General features: G+C 48.9%; 1 protein-coding gene across 8 annotated transcripts in view; it reads right to left on the minus strand.

The window, feature by feature from the left end:
• The window catches only part of LOC139572900 (protein MTSS 1-like), a 146,032-nt gene that overhangs the window by 58,267 nt on the left and 68,543 nt on the right, over nt 1-19,222 (minus strand). For all 8 annotated transcript variants that reach the window (XM_071395752.1, XM_071395749.1, XM_071395751.1 and 5 more), the window contains exons 4-5: nt 1,361-1,445; nt 334-425 (exon numbers count right to left, since the gene is read on the minus strand). In XM_071395752.1, the coding sequence (XP_071251853.1) occupies nt 334-425; nt 1,361-1,445 (177 nt within the window). The remainder of the gene's footprint in view (nt 1-333; nt 426-1,360; nt 1,446-19,222) is intronic.

A 19,222-nucleotide genomic window follows, 5' to 3' on the forward strand; every position in this document is an offset into this window, starting at 1 on the left:
CCAGTGTGTTGGTTCCGCTCTATATTATTATATATCTATATGTTATGGTAACTTTAGCATGGTCCTCATCCAGTGTGTTGGTTCCTCTCTATGTTATTATATATCTATATGTTATGATGGTACCTTTAGCATGGTCCTCATCCAGTGGGTTGGTTCCTCTCTATATTATTATATATCTATATGTTATGGTACCTTTAGCATGGTCCTCATCCAGTGTGTTGGTTCCTCTCTATATTATTATATATCTATATGTTATGATGGTACCTTTAGCATGGTCCTTATCCAGTGTGTTGGTTCCTCTCTATATTATTATATATCTATATGTTATGATACCTTTAGCATGGTCCTTATCCAGTGTGTTGGTTCCTCTCTTCCACTCCTCCATCTGATCCTGTAGAGGGTTGATCATGCAGTCCATGAAAGCCCTGCAGGTCACAGCAACCACAAAGGTGAGAAACATTAGAAATCCAGTATTATTTATTAGGATCTCTCCTAGACCACCAAAAGGCTAGTCTTTCAGTAGAGAGGGACATAGTGGTGATGAGGGGGCGGGGCATAGCAGTGATGAGGGGCCGGGGCATAGCGGTGATGAGGGGGCGGGGCATAGCGGTGATGAGGGGGGCAGTGCATAGCGGTGTTGAGGGGGCGGGGCATAGCGGTGATGAGGGGGCGGGGCATAGTGGTGATGAGGGGGGGGGGCGGTGCATAGCGGTGATGAGGGGGCGGGGCATAGTGGTGATGTGAACCAGACAGCTGAGACTAATATAACACCCTGGACTCTCTGGTCTGGACACATGTCAGAGAGACAGACAGACTGTGTGTGTGTGTGTTTTTCATTTATGTGTGTGTGTGTGTGTGTGTGTGTGTGTGTGTGTGTGTGTGTGTGTGTGTGTGTGTGTGTGTAGCTAGGCTTGACCACAGGCACAGCCATGGAGACGCAAGAAGAATTTCTCCAAAATGCCTTGAAGAAATTAGAGATCCCCCTGTGTGACTGTGTGTGTGTGTGTGACGTGGACCAGACATGCCCCTGAGACAGTGGAATGCTGGGAAAGAGTAGAATCGGCTGAGCTGGGTGACATTCTACAGATTCATCAGTAATGTCTCACTTTAACGACACTGTTACACACACACACACACACACACACACACACACACACACACACACACACACACACACACACACACACACACACACACACACACACACACACACACACACACACACACACACACACACACACACACACACACACACACACACACACACACACACTTCTTCATTTCGTTCAAAGTGACATGTATTACAAATCAATGGTAAATGATGGTCTAGTAGTGTCGTTGTAAATGAGAACATCCTCACATTGAAAAGTCTCTGAGCTTGGCCTCGATGCTTCTGTGTCTCATACACATCCTGGTTAGAGCTGAACCAATGTCTCTGGTGCCTCCTGTAACACAAAAACAACACATCCTGGTTAGAGCTGAACCAATGTCTCTGGTGCCTCCTGTAACACACAAACAATACATCCTGGTTAGAGCTGAACCAATGTCCCTGGTGCCTCCTGTAACACACAAACAACACATCCTGGTTAGAGCTGAACCAATGTCTCTGGTGCCTCCTGTAACACAAACAATACATCCTGGTTAGAGCTGAACCAATGTCCCTAGTGCCTCCTGTAAACACACAAACAATACATCCTGGTTAGAGCTGAACTAATGTCTCTGGTGCCTCCTGTAACACACAAACAATACATCCTGGTTAGAGCTGAACCAATGTCCCTGGTGCCTCCTGTAACACACAAACAATACATCCTGGTTAGAGCTGAACCAATGTCCCTGGTGCCTCCTGTAACACACAAACAATACACCCTGGTTAGAGCTGAACCAATCAGCATAGGAAACTTCACATAATGATTAAACCTTTATTTTGACAGGAAAGTCATACTGAGTCTATGGTCTCTTTTTCAGATGAGCCCTGCATAAATACATCAAACATATATACAACGTACAATATACACAAACCACACAACAAATTAAGAAAAACAGACACATTTATCAACAGAGAGGTCTCTGATCATTACTCATTTCATTTCAGAGAGCTCTGTAAGTTGTTTCACATAAATGGCACACAAAAAAATCTAAAAGTATCTTTACCCAACTCTGTGGAGACCGAAGGGGCCTCCAGTGTTATCCAAGCCTGAGACCGGGTTTGGTAATTAATGATGATAGATAAATAGGACGTTTCTGCATGAGTGCTTTGTAAATAAACACTAGAGAACGCTGCTCTCTCCTTACATACAAAGACTCCCAACCCACTTTTTGATACAAAACACAATGGTGAGTTGTAACATCACCACTAGTAATACACCTAAAGGCCCAATGAGGGAGAGGACAGGCCTGGAGTTTCAGGATTTTAGGGGCAAGGCCAAATGGTCTTCAAGAGGTGCCATGGCAACAAGGCCGATCTGCTAGGGTACCAAGGCTATCAGCTAGGGCAACAAGGCCATCTGCTAGGGCACCAAGGATATCTGCTAGGGCACCAAGGATATCTGCTAGGGCACCAAGGATATCTGCTAGGGAACCAAGGCCATCTGCTAGGGCACCAAGGCCATCTGCTAGGGCACCAAGGATATCTGCTAGGGCACCAAGGCTATCTGCTAGGGTACCAAGGCTATCTGCTAGGGTACCAAGGCTATCTGCTAGGGCACCAAGGCTATCTGCTAGGGTACCAAGGATATCTGCTAGGGTACCAAGGCTATCTGCTAGGGCACCAAGGCTATCTGCTAGGGCACCAAGGATATCTGCTAGGGTACCAAGGCTATCTGCTAGGGCACCAAGGATATCTGCTAGGGCACCAAGGCTATCTGCTAGGGCACCAAGGATATCTGCTAGGGTACCAAGGCTATCTGCTAGGGCACCAAGGATATCTGCTAGGGTACCAAGGATATCTGCTAGGGCACCAAGGCTATCTGCTAGGGCACCAAGGATATCTGCTAGGGTACCAAGGATATCTGCTAGGGCACCAAGGATATCTGCTAGGGTACCAAGGCTATCTGCTAGGGTACCAAGGATATCTGCTAGGGCACCAAGGATATCTGCTAGGGTACCAAGGCTATCTGCTAGGGCACCAAGGCCGATCTGCTAGGGCACCAAAGCTATCTGCTAGGGCACCAAGGCTATCTGCTAGGGTACCAAGGATATCTGCTAGGGTACCAAGGATATCTGCTAGGGTACCAAGGATATCTGCTAGGGTACCAAGGATATCTGCTAGGGCACCAAGGCCGATCTGCTAGGGCACCAAGGATATCTGCTAGGGCACCAAGGCTATCTGCTAGGGTACCAAGGATATCTGCTAGGGTACCAAGGATATCTGCTAGGGTACCAAGGATATCTGCTAGGGCACCAAGGATATCTGCTAGGGCACCAAGGATATCTGCTAGGGTACCAAGGATATCTGCTAGGGTACCAAGGATATCTGCTAGGGCACCAAGGATATCTGCTAGGGCACCAAGGATATCTGCTAGGGTACCAAGGATATCTGCTAGGGCACCAAGGATATCTGCTAGGGTACCAAGGCCGATCTGCAAAGGTACCAAGGATATCTGCTAGGGCACCAAGGCCGATCTGCTAGGGTACCAAGGATATCTGCTAGGGCACCAAGGCTGATCTGCTAGGGCACCAAGGATATCTGCTAGGGTACCAAGGCCGATCTGCTAGGGTACCAAGGCCGATCTGCAAAGGTACCAAGGATATCTGCTAGGGCACCAAGGCCGATCTGCTAGGGTACCAAGGATATCTGCTAGGGCACCAAGGCCGATCTGCTAGGGCACCAAGGATATCTGCTAGGGTACCAAGGCCGATCTGCAAAGGTACCAAGGATATCTGCTAGGGCACCAAGGCTATCTGCTAGGGTACCAAGGATATCTGCTAGGGCACCAAGGCCGATCTGCTAGGGTACCAAGGATATCTGCTAGGGCACCAAGGCTATCTGCTAGGGTACCAAGGATATCTGCTAGGGCACCAAGGCCGATCTGCTAGGGCACCAAGGATATCTGCTAGGGCACCAAGGATATCTGCTAGGGTACCAAGGATATCTGCTAGGGCACCAAGGCCGATCTGCTAGGGTACCAAGGCCGATCTGCTAGGGCACCAAGGATATCTGCTAGGGCACCAAGGCCGATCTGCTAGGGTACCAAGGATATCTGCTAGGGCACCAAGGCCGATCTGCTAGGGCACCAAGGTTATCTGCTAGGGCACCAAGGCCGATCTGCTAGGGCACCAAGGCCATCTGCTAGGGCACCAAGGCCATCTGCTAGGGCACCAAGGATATCTGCTAGGGCACCACGGATATCTGCTAGGGCACCAAGGCCGATCTGCTAGAGTACCAAGGATATCTGCTAGGGCACCAAGGCCGATCTGCAAAGGTACCAAGGATATCTGCTAGGGCACCAAGGCCGATCTGCTAGGGCACCAAGGCTATCTGCTAGGGCACCAAGGCCATCTGCTAGGGTACCAAGGCTATCTGCTAGGGCACCAAGGCTATCTGCTAGGGCACCAAGGATATCTGCTAGGGTACCAAGGCTATCTGCTAGGGCACCAAGGATATCTGCTAGGGCACCAAGGCTATCTGCTAGGGCACCAAGGATATCTGCTAGGGTACCAAGGCTATCTGCTAGGGCACCAAGGATATCTGCTAGGGTACCAAGGATATCTGCTAGGGCACCAAGGCTATCTGCTAGGGCACCAAGGATATCTGCTAGGGTACCAAGGATATCTGCTAGGGCACCAAGGATATCTGCTAGGGTACCAAGGCTATCTGCTAGGGTACCAAGGATATCTGCTAGGGCACCAAGGATATCTGCTAGGGTACCAAGGCTATCTGCTAGGGCACCAAGGCCGATCTGCTAGGGCACCAAGGCTATCTGCTAGGGCACCAAGGCTATCTGCTAGGGTACCAAGGATATCTGCTAGGGTACCAAGGATATCTGCTAGGGTACCAAGGATATCTGCTAGGGTACCAAGGATATCTGCTAGGGCACCAAGGCCGATCTGCTAGGGCACCAAGGATATCTGCTAGGGCACCAAGGCTATCTGCTAGGGTACCAAGGATATCTGCTAGGGTACCAAGGATATCTGCTAGGGTACCAAGGATATCTGCTAGGGCACCAAGGATATCTGCTAGGGCACCAAGGATATCTGCTAGGGTACCAAGGATATCTGCTAGGGTACCAAGGATATCTGCTAGGGCACCAAGGATATCTGCTAGGGCACCAAGGATATCTGCTAGGGTACCAAGGATATCTGCTAGGGCACCAAGGATATCTGCTAGGGTACCAAGGCCGATCTGCAAAGGTACCAAGGATATCTGCTAGGGCACCAAGGCCGATCTGCTAGGGTACCAAGGATATCTGCTAGGGCACCAAGGCTGATCTGCTAGGGCACCAAGGATATCTGCTAGGGTACCAAGGCCGATCTGCTAGGGTACCAAGGCCGATCTGCAAAGGTACCAAGGATATCTGCTAGGGCACCAAGGCCGATCTGCTAGGGTACCAAGGATATCTGCTAGGGCACCAAGGCCGATCTGCTAGGGCACCAAGGATATCTGCTAGGGTACCAAGGCCGATCTGCAAAGGTACCAAGGATATCTGCTAGGGCACCAAGGCTATCTGCTAGGGTACCAAGGATATCTGCTAGGGCACCAAGGCCGATCTGCTAGGGTACCAAGGATATCTGCTAGGGCACCAAGGCTATCTGCTAGGGTACCAAGGATATCTGCTAGGGCACCAAGGCCGATCTGCTAGGGCACCAAGGATATCTGCTAGGGCACCAAGGATATCTGCTAGGGTACCAAGGATATCTGCTAGGGCACCAAGGATATCTGCTAGGGCACCAAGGCCGATCTGCTAGGGTACCAAGGATATCTGCTAGGGCACCAAGGCCGATCTGCTAGGGCACCAAGGTTATCTGCTAGGGCACCAAGGCCGATCTGCTAGGGCACCAAGGCCATCTGCTAGGGCACCAAGGCCATCTGCTAGGGCACCAAGGATATCTGCTAGGGCACCACGGATATCTGCTAGGGCACCAAGGCCGATCTGCTAGGGTACCAAGGATATCTGCTAGGGCACCACGGATATCTGCTAGGGCACCAAGGCCGATCTGCTAGGGTACCAAGGATATCTGCTAGGGCACCAAGGCCGATCTGCAAAGGTACCAAGGATATCTGCTAGGGCACCAAGGATATCTGCTAGGGTACCAAGGATATCTGCTAGGGCACCAAGGATATCTGCTAGGGCACCAAGGCCGATCTGCTAGGGTACCAAGGATATCTGCTAGGGCACCAAGGCCGATCTGCTAGGGCACCAAGGTTATCTGCTAGGGCACCAAGGCCGATCTGCTAGGGCACCAAGGCCATCTGCTAGGGCACCAAGGCCATCTGCTAGGGCACCAAGGATATCTGCTAGGGCACCACGGATATCTGCTAGGGCACCAAGGCCGATCTGCTAGGGTACCAAGGATATCTGCTAGGGCACCACGGATATCTGCTAGGGCACCAAGGCCGATCTGCTAGGGTACCAAGGATATCTGCTAGGGCACCAAGGCCGATCTGCAAAGGTACCAAGGATATCTGCTAGGGCACCAAGGCCGATCTGCTAGGGCACCAAGGCTATCTGCTAGGGCACCAAGGCCATCTGCTAGGGCACCAATGCTATCTGCTAGGGCACCAAGGCTATATGCGAGGGCACCAAGGCTATCTGCTAGGGCACCAAGGCCATCTGCGAGAGCACCAAGGCTATCTGCTAGGGCACCAAGGCCATCTGCTAGGGCACCAAGGATATATGCTAGGGCACCAAGGCTATCTGCTAGGGCACCAAGGCTATCTGCTAGGGCACCAAGGCTATCTGCTAGGGCACCAAGGCTATCTGCTAGGGCACCAAGGCTATCTGCTAGGGCACCAAGGCTATCTGCTAGGGTACCAAGGCCATCTGCTAGGGCACCAAGGATATCTGCTAGGGCACCAAGGCCGATCTGCTAGGGTACCAAGGCTATCTGCTAGGGTACCAAGGATATCTGCTAGGGAACCAAGGATATCTGCTAGGGTACCAAGGATATTAACCAAAATAGCCAATTAAATTGTTTTGAAAACTGAAAAACGCTAGCTGTTTATGTAAATGTACAAGTGTATGTAAATGTACACAAATAATTAATTTGCCTACCTGTCAAAGCGTAGGGGATAGACTATGGTATTGGCTACAGTCTGTCTCTGTCAAATGAGGGTGTTCTCCCGCTAATTGCATTGTGGAACATTTGTGCTTCTAGCCGACTGCCGTGTGCGCATTGCTGCGCTTATAATGTGAAGATATATCCTAATAGTTTAGAATGTGAAGATATATCCTAATAGTTTAGAATAAGAATTGAGATATCTGAAAAAGTCACGTGAGTGAGAGGTGCTTCGGAGCAGGCCGATTGGCAGCTGGGTGAAGGGATTTACAATTATTATATTCAGCCCAAGTGCACAATGGCTGCAAGGCATGGATTAGGGGGCATTACGGCCACACAAGGAGGCATCGAAGGCCATGGTCGTCGAAGCCACCGGGAAATTCTGTGTTTAGCTGGGCATGTGGTCCATGTACGGGAGAGGAGAGTAGCAATGAGGTGTCACAACACCCTTGTCAAATTCCTCCAGGGGTCCCTAGCCTACACAAAGGCCCCTGGTCCCCAAAACACTGGAAGACCGCCCCTGGTCCCCCCTAAACACTGGAAGGTCCCAGCAGCTGTACGACCCCCGAGGCCCAGGGACTGAGCTGCAGCGGACGGACACATTGTCTCCCTCACAGGGACTTCCTCCCAGGGTATTGTTCCCTGTTCTGTTCCCCTCTGCCTCATCAACAGGACAGAGCAGCTACGACAGGACACGGCCCCTGCTGAACTACAACACCCCATTAACTAAGGCTCTGCAGCCAAACATTGCTCTAACATAGACACTAGAGACACAGACAGGACTCAAGGGAACACTACAGCTGCAGCGGCCAGGTCCAGATGTGAATGTACTTTAGCTTAGTCAACTCCTCTATTGTTTTCATCTTGGCTAGAGCACACAGGCCTTTAGGTCTGGGAGCAGGCTAGAGCACACAGGCCTTTAGGTCTGGGAGCAGGCTAGAGCACACAGGCCTTTAGGTCTGGGAGCAGGCTAGAGCACACAGGCCTTTAGGTCTGGGAGCAGGCTAGAGCACACAGGCCTTTAGGTCTGGGAGCAGGCTAGAGCACACAGGCCTTTAGGTCTGGGAGCAGGCTAGAGCACACAGGCCTTTAGGTCTGGGGGCAGGCTAGAGCACACAGGCCTTTAGGTCTGGGAGCAGGCTAGAGCACACAGGCCTTTAGGTCTGGGAGCAGGCTAGAGCACACAGGCCTTTAGGTCTGGGAGCAGGCTAGAGCACACAGGCCTTTAGGTCTGGGAGCAGGCTAGAGCACACAGGCCTTTAGGTCTGGGAGCAGGCTAGTAGCTCCCGAGTGGCGTAGCGGTCTAAGGCACTGCATCTCAGTGCTAGAGGAGTCACTACAGACCCTGGTTCAGCGGTCTAAGACACTGCATCTCAGTGCTAGAGGAGTCACTACAGACCCTGGTTCAGCGGTCTAAGGCACTGCATCTCAGTGCCAGAGGAGTCACTACAGACCCTGGTTCAGCGGTCTAAGGCACTGCATCTCAGTGCTAGAGGCGTCACTACAGACCCTGGTTCAGCGGTCTAAGGCACTGCATCTCAGTGCTAGAGCCGTCACTACAGACCCTGGTTCAGCGGTCTAAGGCACTGCATCTCAGTGCTAGAGGAGTCACTACAGACCCTGGTTCAGTGGTCTAAGACACTGCATCTCAGTGCTAGAGGAGTCACTACAGACCCTGGTTCAGCGGTCTAAGGCACTGCATCTCAGTGCTAGAGGCGTCACTACAGACCCTGGTTCAGCGGTCTAAGGCACTGCATCTCAGTGCTAGAGGCGTCACTACAGACCCTGGTTCAGCGGTCTGAGGCACTGCATCTCAGTGCTAGAGGCGTCACTACGCCACTGGTTCGATTCAAGGCTGTATCACAACCGGCTGTGATTGGGAGTCCCATAGAGCGGCGCACAATTGGCCCAGCGTCGTCCGGGTTTGGCCGGGGTAGGCCGCCATTGTAGATAAGAATTTGTTCTTAACTGACTTGCCTAGTTAAATAAAGGTTAAAATTACAATATTAAAAGCAGCATAAAGGTTACTCACTGTAATGCCCTACAAGGCAGGTTTCATTTGCTCTTGGCAAGCCTTACAGCCTCTATGCCTGGGCTCAAAACGCCAGACCGCTACGACTGACTAATCTGATAGGAGATTCATTAGAAATTAAAAGGCCTTTTACAAATCACTTCCTCTGGTTTAAAGAGCTGTTAATGCTTATTAACGCTGCAGCATCCCATTTAACACACAGCCTGGATGAAGGACAGACAGACAGACAGCCTGGATGAAGGACAGACAGACACACAGCCTGGATGAAGGACAGACAGACAGACAGACAGACAGCCTGGATGAAGGACAGACAGACAGACAGACAGCCTGGATGAAGTACAGACAGACACACAGCCTGGATGAAGGACAGACAGACACACAGCCTGGATGAAGGACAGACAGACACACAGCCTGGATGAAGGACAGACAGACACACAGCCTGGATGAAGACAGACAGACAGACACACAGCCTGGATGAAGGACAGACAGACAGACAGACAGACAGACAGACACAGCCTGGATGAAGGACAGACAGACAGACACACAGCCTGGATGAAGGACGGACGGACGGACGGACGGGCGGACAGACAGACAGACAGACAGACAGACAGACAGACAGACAGACAGAGAGAGCCTGGATGAAGGACAGACAGACAGACGTGTGTGTACAGTGTGTGTACAGTTGGTATGTGTATCCTGTCTGTGTTTAGCTGGGCACGTGGTTCATGTATCCATGCCCAGGCCATGGCAGTAAAGCCTCACCAGAACCCTACAACCAGCTGGGGCCTCCTCTAGACCAGTCAACACTCCAAGCCAGACGAGAGGCTTGACATTGACTGGCAGGACCATTGTCTGTCCTCAGTGTCCTGCCCAGTGTGAGTGAAGGTCTGTTCTGTTTAACCCTGCATGGAGCAGACTGCTCTACTGTGGAATGAATGAACAGCTCTGCAGGACGCGACTTCAAAATCACTTCCAGAAACTCACTGAGACCTACTGCTTTTGTTGGAGCTTGTATGGTAGTAGGTGGGGGTGGAGGGTGATTTGTTAACAGCTTACAATAACCCCACAATAACCCATCTAGACCCCTTGGTACAGGGTTGGATCTTAGACCCCTTGGTACAGGGTTGGATTTTAGACCCCTTGGTACAGGGTTGGATCTTAGCCCCCTTGGTACAGGGTTGGATCTTAGGCCCCTTGATACAGGGTTGGATCTTAGCCCCCTTGATACAGGGTTGGATCTTGGGCCCCTTGGTACAGGGTTGGATCTTAGACCCTTGATACAGGGTTGGATCTTAGACCCTTGATACAGGGTTGGATCTTAGGCCCCTTGAAACAGGGTTGGATCATAGACCCTTGATACAGGGTTGGATCATAGACCCTTGATACAGGGTTGGATCATAGACCCTTGGTACAGGGTTGGATCTCAGACCCCTTGATACAGGGTTGGATCATAGCCCCCTTGATACAGGGTTGGATCTTAGCCCCCTTGGTACAGGGTTGGATCATAGGCCCCTTGGTACAGGGTTGGATCTCAGACCCCTTGATACAGGGTTGGATCTTAGACCCCTTGATACAGGGTTGGATCTTAGACCCCTTGGTACAGGGTTGGATCTTAGACCCCTTGGTACAGGGTTGGATCTTAGACCCCTTGATACAGGGTTGGATCTCAGACCCCTTGATACAGGGTTGGATCTTAGACCCCTTGATACAGGGTTGGATCTTAGACCCCTTGGTACAGGGTTGGATCATAGGCCCCTTGATACAGGGTTGGATATTAGACCCCTTGATACAGGGTTGGATCTTAGACCCCTTGATACAGGGTTGGATCTTAGCCCCCTTGGTACAGGGTTGGATCATAGGCCCCTTGATACAGGGTTGGATCTTAGACCCCTTGAAACAGGGTTGGATCTTAGCCCCCTTGATACAGGGTTGGATCTTAGACCCTTGATACAGGGTTGGATATTAGCCCCCTTGGTACAGGGTTGGATCATAGGCCCCTTGATACAGGGTTGGATCTTAGCCCCCTTGGTACAGGGTTGGATCATAGGCCCCTTGATACAGGGTTGGATCTTAGCCCCCTTGGTACAGGGTTGGATCATAGGCCCCTTGATACAGGGTTGGATCTTAGACCCCTTGAAACAGGGTTGGATCTTAGCCCCCTTGATACAGGGTTGGATCTTAGACCCTTGATACAGGGTTGGATCTTAGACCCCTTGGTACAGGGTTGGATATTAGCCCCCTTGATACAGGGTTGGATCTTAGCCCCCTTGATACAGGGTTGGATCTTAGACCCCTTGATACAGGGTTGGATCTTAGACCCCTTGATACAGGGTTGGATCTTAGACCCCTTGATACAGGGTTGGATCTTAGACCCCTTGGTACAGGGTTGGATCTTAGACCCCTTGGTACAGGGTTGGATCTTAGCCCCCTTGATACAGGGTTGGATCTTAGACCCCTTGATACAGGGTTGGATCTTAGACCCCTTGGTACAGGGTTGGATCATAGGCCCCTTGATACAGGGTTGGATCTTAGACCCCTTGAAACAGGGTTGGATCTTAGACCCCTTGATACAGGGTTGGATCTTAGACCCCTTGGTACAGGGTTGGATCATAGGCCCCTTGGTACAGGGTTGGATCTTAGACCCCTTGATACAGGGTTGGATCTTAGACCCCTTGGTACAGGGTTGGATCTTAGACCCCTTGATACAGGGTTGGATCATAGCCCCCTTGATACAGGGTTGGATCTTAGACCCCTTGGTACAGGGTTGGATCATAGGCCCCTTGGTACAGAGGTTGGATTTGGTGGGTTGTGGCCAGAAAATGCAGCTGTGTTTGGGTCTTAGGCCTTACGAATGTCAGGGGCCGTTCAGACAGAACTGGAGTAGAGACAACGTCCAGAAGAAGAGTTTAAACTCGGGTTGGGCGGGATCCAGATTTTTATACTGTTCTTGTACCATACAGGGGTATACGGTATTACCGGCAGTGCACACAAGGGGTTTGATTTCTTTACAAACATAAACGGACGCTAGCTAAACGCTAACAAAGTACTAGCGAATTCCATAGAATTCTATAGCGGATGCTAGCTAAATGCTAACGCGAATTCCCATAGCGGACCTTAGCTAAATGCTAACAAGCGCAAGTTAATTGGAAGGACAAACAACCCAGCTCATAAAGTTATACAACTATCTCAAAAGGCTACTCACAGTTTGCTGAACGCACCAAACAATATTAGACAGTAGGGATCTGGATCCAGGAGGGGATTGGTTGTCTCTGCTTTAACCAATACGCTTCATCTTGCAAGCTAGCCACTTAGCAAACAAACCTAATGCATAGCTGGAGCCCTGGACAGAATTGATTTGGCACATCTTAGCTAGTTAAACTTATAAAATATTTAGCTGGCAAACATTAGTAGTGAATTTCAAGTGTAACCTGATCACCTCTCTGCGTTGCACAACAGTGGGTTGTCACGTCACAAAGCCTCCGTTTGCTCTGTGTGGCGTTTGTAAACAAACATACACTATGTATACAAAAGTATGTGGACACCCCTTCATCAGTCCCTGACCTCACTAATGCTCGTTGCCGAATGGAAGCAAGTCCCCGCAGCAATTTTCCAACATCTCGTAGGAAAGCCTTCCCAGAAGAGTGGAGGCTGTTATAGCAGCGAAGAGGGGGACCAACTCCATATTAATGCAGATGATTTTGGAATGAGATGTTGGACGAGCGGGTGTCCACATACTTTTGTGCATGTAGTGTACCTCGGCATACACTACATGTATGAGAGGGTGTGGTGGCAGTAGGATATACAAGCCTAGTTTAAACACACTGCTACTGTGCTTGTAAAGACTTCAGACAAAACCACCGGCTTGACCAACCGTGTAATGAAACTCTTTCATGGTGCTCCAGTATAACGCAGTCTGAAACGGTACTGTATGTTTACAGACACGTAAAATGACGGCAGAATACGGAAATGGACAAAGCCAGACCGCAACAGAAGCTCATAGATATCATTCAGTCTCACTTTTATGTTTATAAAAGAAGTGACTTTTCTCCTGGAATGAACTGGACAATGTGTAAAGATAATGTAGAGTTAAATGTGACAAAATAGTTTCTCTCTGTTATTCTTTCACAACCTCATTATCTTGACGACACGGAGGTCAGTCTCTCGTCTCATAAGAGTACTCTGTCTGTAACACTGAGTTGTGAACCCTGATTGTTTTCACTCAATCCCTCTCTGTCTCTCTCTCACTCCGTCTGTCCGTCTGTCTCTCTGAACTAAAACCAGGAGCAGAACCCACAACCTCAGCTCCGCCTGAGACACAGTACACCTCTTGTTTCTGGTTAAAATAAACGTACAGTCTACAGAGAAAGAGAGAGAGACACAGACAGAGAAAGGGAGAGAGAGAAAGGGAGAGACAGAGATAGAATTGAATTGAGAGAGAGACACAGACAGACAGAAAATGGGAGAGAGAGAATTGAATTGAGAGAGAGAGGGAGAGAGAGAGAGAATTGAATTGAGAGAGAGAGAGGACAGAGAGAGGGAGAGAGCTGTTTTTATTTGAGCCCCTTTAGGAGTTGCTGTCACTTAACCCCCTTTTCCTCAGATTGACTAGTTCTTATTTGAGAGGGTGTGGTGGTCACCTCTCTTTACCTCAGATTGACTAGTTCTTATTTGAGAGGGTGTGGTGGTCACCTCTCTTTCCCTCAGATTGACTAGTTCTTATTTGAGAGGGTGTGGTGGTCACCTCTCTTTCCCTCAGATTGACTAGCTGTTATTTGAGAGGGTGTGGTGGTCACCTCTCTTTCCCTCAGATTGACTATCTGTTATATGAGAGGGTGTGGTGGTCACCTCTCTTTCCCTCAGATTGACTAGCTGTTATATGAGAGGGTGTGGTGGTCACCTCTCTTTCCCTCAGATTGACTAGTTCTTATTTGAGAGGGTGTGGTGGTCACCTCTCTTTACCTCAGATTGACTAGTTCTTATTTGAGAGGGTGTGGTGGTCACCTCTCTTTACCTCAGATTGACTAGTTGTTATTTGAGAGGGTGTGGTGGCAATAGGATATACAACCCTCCCTTTCATATCACACAGTCAGGAACAATAATACAACACAGACATATTGATAGCTGACTATGGTGACAGTCATAGTGATACTGTTCCTATGGTGTGCCCTCCTGAACAGGACCCTGGAATAAGGAAGCTGGCCCAGACAGGGAAACCCAACCTGGGTAGGAGCTCTACTGATTAGCTGTAGAGGGGATGATCCACCTCCTCTGGTTCCAAAACCTCAGGTTCTTAACACATGACACATGATCCCTTCTTACATGAGAGGACATGCATTCTGGTAGTCATGCTGACAGCTCTTCCTGTATAACAAGCCCAACCCAGAGACAGTCTTCACAGGCACCATGACAGAAGACTTTGTTCATTCATGGTTGTTACATTTTTTTCTCTCACCAAAACAAACAAGCATACCATGAAAATAGCTTTCTTTAGTTCTACTGACACGACCACACTGATTCCAGCTTTAGAAGGAGTTCTGTTGAGAGGAACAGAGAGGTACAGAGAGGAACAGAGAGGTACAGAGAGGAACAGAGAGGAACAGAGAGGTACAGAGAGGTACAGAGAGGTACAGAGAGGATCAGAGAGGTACAGAGAGGTACAGAGAGGATCAGAGAGGAACAGAGAGGTACAGAGAGGATCAGAGAGGAACAGGGAGGAACAGAGAGGTACAGAGAGGTACAGAGAGGAACAGAGAGGAACAGAGAGGTACAGAGAGGTACAGAGAGGTACAGAGAGGTACAGAGAGGTACAGAGAGGTACAGAGAGGTACAGAGAGGTAGGAGTCAGTGTGGGAGTGTTCAGTCAACAGGTGTATAGCAGGGTTAATAGTGGAGTCAGTGTGGGAGTGTAACAGGTGTATAGCAGGGTTAATAGTGGAGTCGGTGTGGGAGTGTAACAGGTGTATAGCAGGGTTAATAGTGGAGTCAGTGTGGGAGTGTAACAGGTGTATAGCAGGGTTAATAGTGGAGTCAGTGTGGGAGTGTAACAGGTGTATACCAGGGTTAATAGTGGAGTCGGTGTGGGAGTGTAACAGGTGTATAGCAGGGTTAATAGTGGAGTCAGTGTGGGAGTGTAACAGGTGTATAGCAGGGTTAATAGTGGAGTCAGTGTGGGAGTGTAACAGGTGTATACCAGGGTTAATAGTGGAGTCAGTGTGGGAGTGTAACAGGTGTATAGCAGGGTTAATAGTGGAGTCGGTGTGGGAGTGTAACAGGTGTATAGCAGGGTTAATAGTGGAGTCAGTGTGGGAGTGTAACAGGTATATAGCAGGGTTAATAGTGGAGTCAGTGTGGGAGTGTTCAGTTAACAGGTGTATACCAGGGTTAATAGTGGAGTCAGTGTGGGAGTGTAACAGGTGTATACCAGGGTTAATAGTGGAGTCAGTGTGGGAGCGTAACAGGTGTATAGCAGGGTTAATAGTGGAGTCAGTGTGGGAGTGTAACAGGTGTATAGCAGGGTTAATAGTGGAGTCAGTGTGGGAGTGTTCAGTCAACAGGTGTATAGCAGGGTTAATAGTGGAGTCAGTGTGGGAGTGTAACAGGTGTATAGCAGGGTTAATAGTGGAGTCAGTGTGGGAGTGTAACAGGTGTATAGCAGGGTTAATAGTGGAGTCAGTGTGGGAGTGTAACAGGTGTATAGCAGGGTTAATAGTGGAGTCAGTGTGGGAGTGTAACAGGTGTATAGCAGGGTTAATAGTGGAGTCAGTGTGGGAGTGTAACAGGTGTATAGCAGGGTTAATAGTGGAGTCAGTGTGGGAGTGTAACAGGTGTATAGCAGGGTTAATAGTGGAGTCAGTGTGGGAGTGTAACAGGTGTATAGCAGGGTTAATAGTGGAGTCAGTGTGGGAGTGTAACAGGTGTATAGCAGGGTTAATAGTGGAGTCAGTGTGGGAGTGTAACAGGTGTATAGCAGGGTTAATAGTGGAGTCAGTGTGGGAGTGTAACAGGTGTATAGCAGGGTTAATAGTGGAGTCAGTGTGGGAGTGTAACAGGTGTATAGCAGGGTTAATAGTGGAGTCAGTGTGGGAGTGTAACAGGTGTATAGCAGGGTTAATAGTGGAGTCCGTGTGGGAGTGTAACAGGTGTATACCAGGGTTAATAGTGGAGTCAGTGTGGGAGTGTAACAGGTGTATAGCAGGGTTAATAGTGGAGTCCGTGTGGGAGTGTAACAGGTATATAGCAGGGTTAATAGTGGAGTCAGTGTGGGAGTGTAACAGGTGTATAGCAGGGTTAATAGTGGAGTCAGTGTGGGAGTGTAACAGGTATATAGCAGGGTTAATAGTGGAGTCAGTGTGGGAGTGTAACAGGTGTATACCAGGGTTAATAGTGGAGTCAGTGTGGGAGTGTAACAGGTGTATAGCAGGGTTAATAGCTGGCTAGCTAACACTGTATAGAGAAGAGAAGGCCCTGGCCTGCTTCCAGGCTGTCTGTCACCTAGAGGCCCCAGCCAGGCCACCCGTCCACCCAGCTCTGAGGAGGAACATGGGGTTGGGTTGAAGAGTGGAGGTGGGGACAGACTGTCAGCTGGTGCTGATGGATGGAGAGGTGTGCTTCTCAGGACTAATTAAAGGCAACGACCTGTCGACCAGCCATGTCAGTCAGTCATTCACCCAGCCATGTCAGTCAGTCATTCACCCAGCCATGTCAGTCAGTCATTCACCCAGCCATGTCAGTCAGTCATTCACCCAGCCATGTCAGTCAGTCATTCACCCAGCCATGTCAGTCAGTCATTCACCCAGCCATGTCAGTCAGTCATTCACCCAGCCATGTCAGTCAGTCATTCACCCAGCCAAGTCAGTCAGTCATTCACCCAGCCAAGTCAGTCAGTCATTCACCCAGCCAAGTCAGTCAGTCATTCACCCAGCCAAGTCAGTCAGTCATTCACCCAGCCATGTCAGTCAGTCATTCACCCAGCCAAGTCAGTCAGTCATTCACCCAGCCATGTCAGTCAGTCATTCAGCCAGCCATGTCAGTCAGTCATTCACCCAGCCATGTCAGTCAGTCATTCACCCAGCCAAGTCAGTCAGTCATTCACCCAGCCAAGTCAGTCAGTCATTCACCCAGCCATGTCAGTCAGTCATTCAGCCAGCCAAGTCAGTCAGTCATTCACCCAGCCAAGTCAGTCAGTCATTCACCCAGCCAAGTCAGTCAGTCATTCAGCCAGCCAAGTCAGTCAGTCATTCAGCCAGCCAAGTCAGTCAGTCATTCACCCAGCCAAGTCAGTCAGTCATTCACCCAGCCAAGTCAGTCAGTCATTCAGCCAGCCAGTCAGCCGGGGCCATCGTGGGGAATGTCCCTTCCTTTCACCATCATACCGCAGACCTGGGTTCAAATACTATTTGAAAGTATTTATAATCCTTAAGCTGGGTTTCATTGAGCTTGTCTTGGTGAAATGTAATCAGTAGAATATTGGCAAAACCACAAACCTTGTCCATCTGGCCCTCCAGACAGGCTAAAGAAAACGGTTAAAATATTTCAAATATGACTTGAACCCAGGTCTGGCCTACGCTTCCTCCTTCAGCTGTCACCTTCCAGTCGTCTGTCCTCAGGGATGACTCATTCATTACTACCAGAGAGGCTGGTCCTGTTCTCTCGTGTGTGTGTGTGTGTGTGTGTGTGTGTGTGTGTGTGTGTGTGTGTGTGTGTGTGTGTGTGTTTAGCAGGGAATGTGATCTGTCATCATGTATGTTTCTAAAGGACTTGTTAACGAAACCTTTTCCTGCAGTCAATGACCAAAAGCGCCTCTTTGGCTTCATGGGTGGAATGTTATTCATAGTTTTCAGAATTAATATTTAAAAAAATTCAACGACAAAATTCCAGTGTTTCTATGTCAAACAGTTGTGTGATATTTCAGTCTTCTGGGATGTATATAAAGTGTAAAATTGGGATGAAAACTCAAATTGAATACATTTCGAACTATAATATATATATATTTTTAAGCACATAACCATGTGTGTGAGGTGAATACTTTTGTTTCAAAGTGCATTTGTTTAAGACGAACAGCAATCACTCTGTGTGACCCTGATTTAGCCCACTGCAGTAAAAGGTTAAAACCAGTTTTGTGGGCGGGTGGGTATTTGGTTTGTGACACTCTAGTCATGGCTAGTCAATGTCTTCTTCCTCTACTTAACTAGTCAATGTCTTCTTCCTCTACTTAACTAGTCAATGTCTTCTTCCTCTACTTAACTAGTCAATGTCTTCTTCCTCTACTTAACTAGTCATGTCTAGTCATGTCTTCTTCCTCTACTTAACTAGTCATGTCTAGTCAATGTCTTCTTCCTCTACTTAACTAGTCATGGCTAGTCATGTCTTCTTCCTCTCCTTAACTAGTCATGTCTCCCTCCTCTCCTTAACTAGTCATGTCTCCCTCCTCTCCTTAACTAGTCATGTCTTCTTCCTCTCCTTAACTAGTCATGTCTTCTTCCTCTCCTTAACTAGTCATGTCTAGTCAATGTCTCATGTCTTCTTCCTCTCCTTAACTAGTCATGTCTTCTTCCTCTCCTTAACTAGTCATGTCTTCTTCCTCTCCTTAACTAGTCATGTCTAGTCAATGTCTCATGTCTTATTCCTCTCCTTAACTAGTCATGTCTTCTTCCTCTCCTTAACTAGTCATGTCTTCTTCCTCTCCTTAACTAGTCATGTCTTCTTCCTCTCCTTAACTAGTCATGTCTTCTTCCTCTCCTTAACTAGTCATGTCTAGTCAATGTCTCATGTCTTCTTCCTCTCCTTAACTAGTCATGTCTTCTTCCTCTCCTTAACTAGTCATGTCTAGTCAATGTTTCAAGACTTCTTCCTCTCCTTAACTAGTCATGTCTTCTTCCTCTCCTTAACTAGTCATGTCTAGTCAATGTCTCATGTCTTCTTCTACTCCTTAACTAGTCATGTCTTCTTCCTCTCCTTAACTAGTCATGTCTTCTT

The sequence above is a fragment of the Salvelinus alpinus genome, chromosome 4, assembly GCF_045679555.1.
Source record: "Salvelinus alpinus chromosome 4, SLU_Salpinus.1, whole genome shotgun sequence".
Classification (NCBI taxonomy): domain Eukaryota; kingdom Metazoa; phylum Chordata; class Actinopteri; order Salmoniformes; family Salmonidae; genus Salvelinus; species Salvelinus alpinus.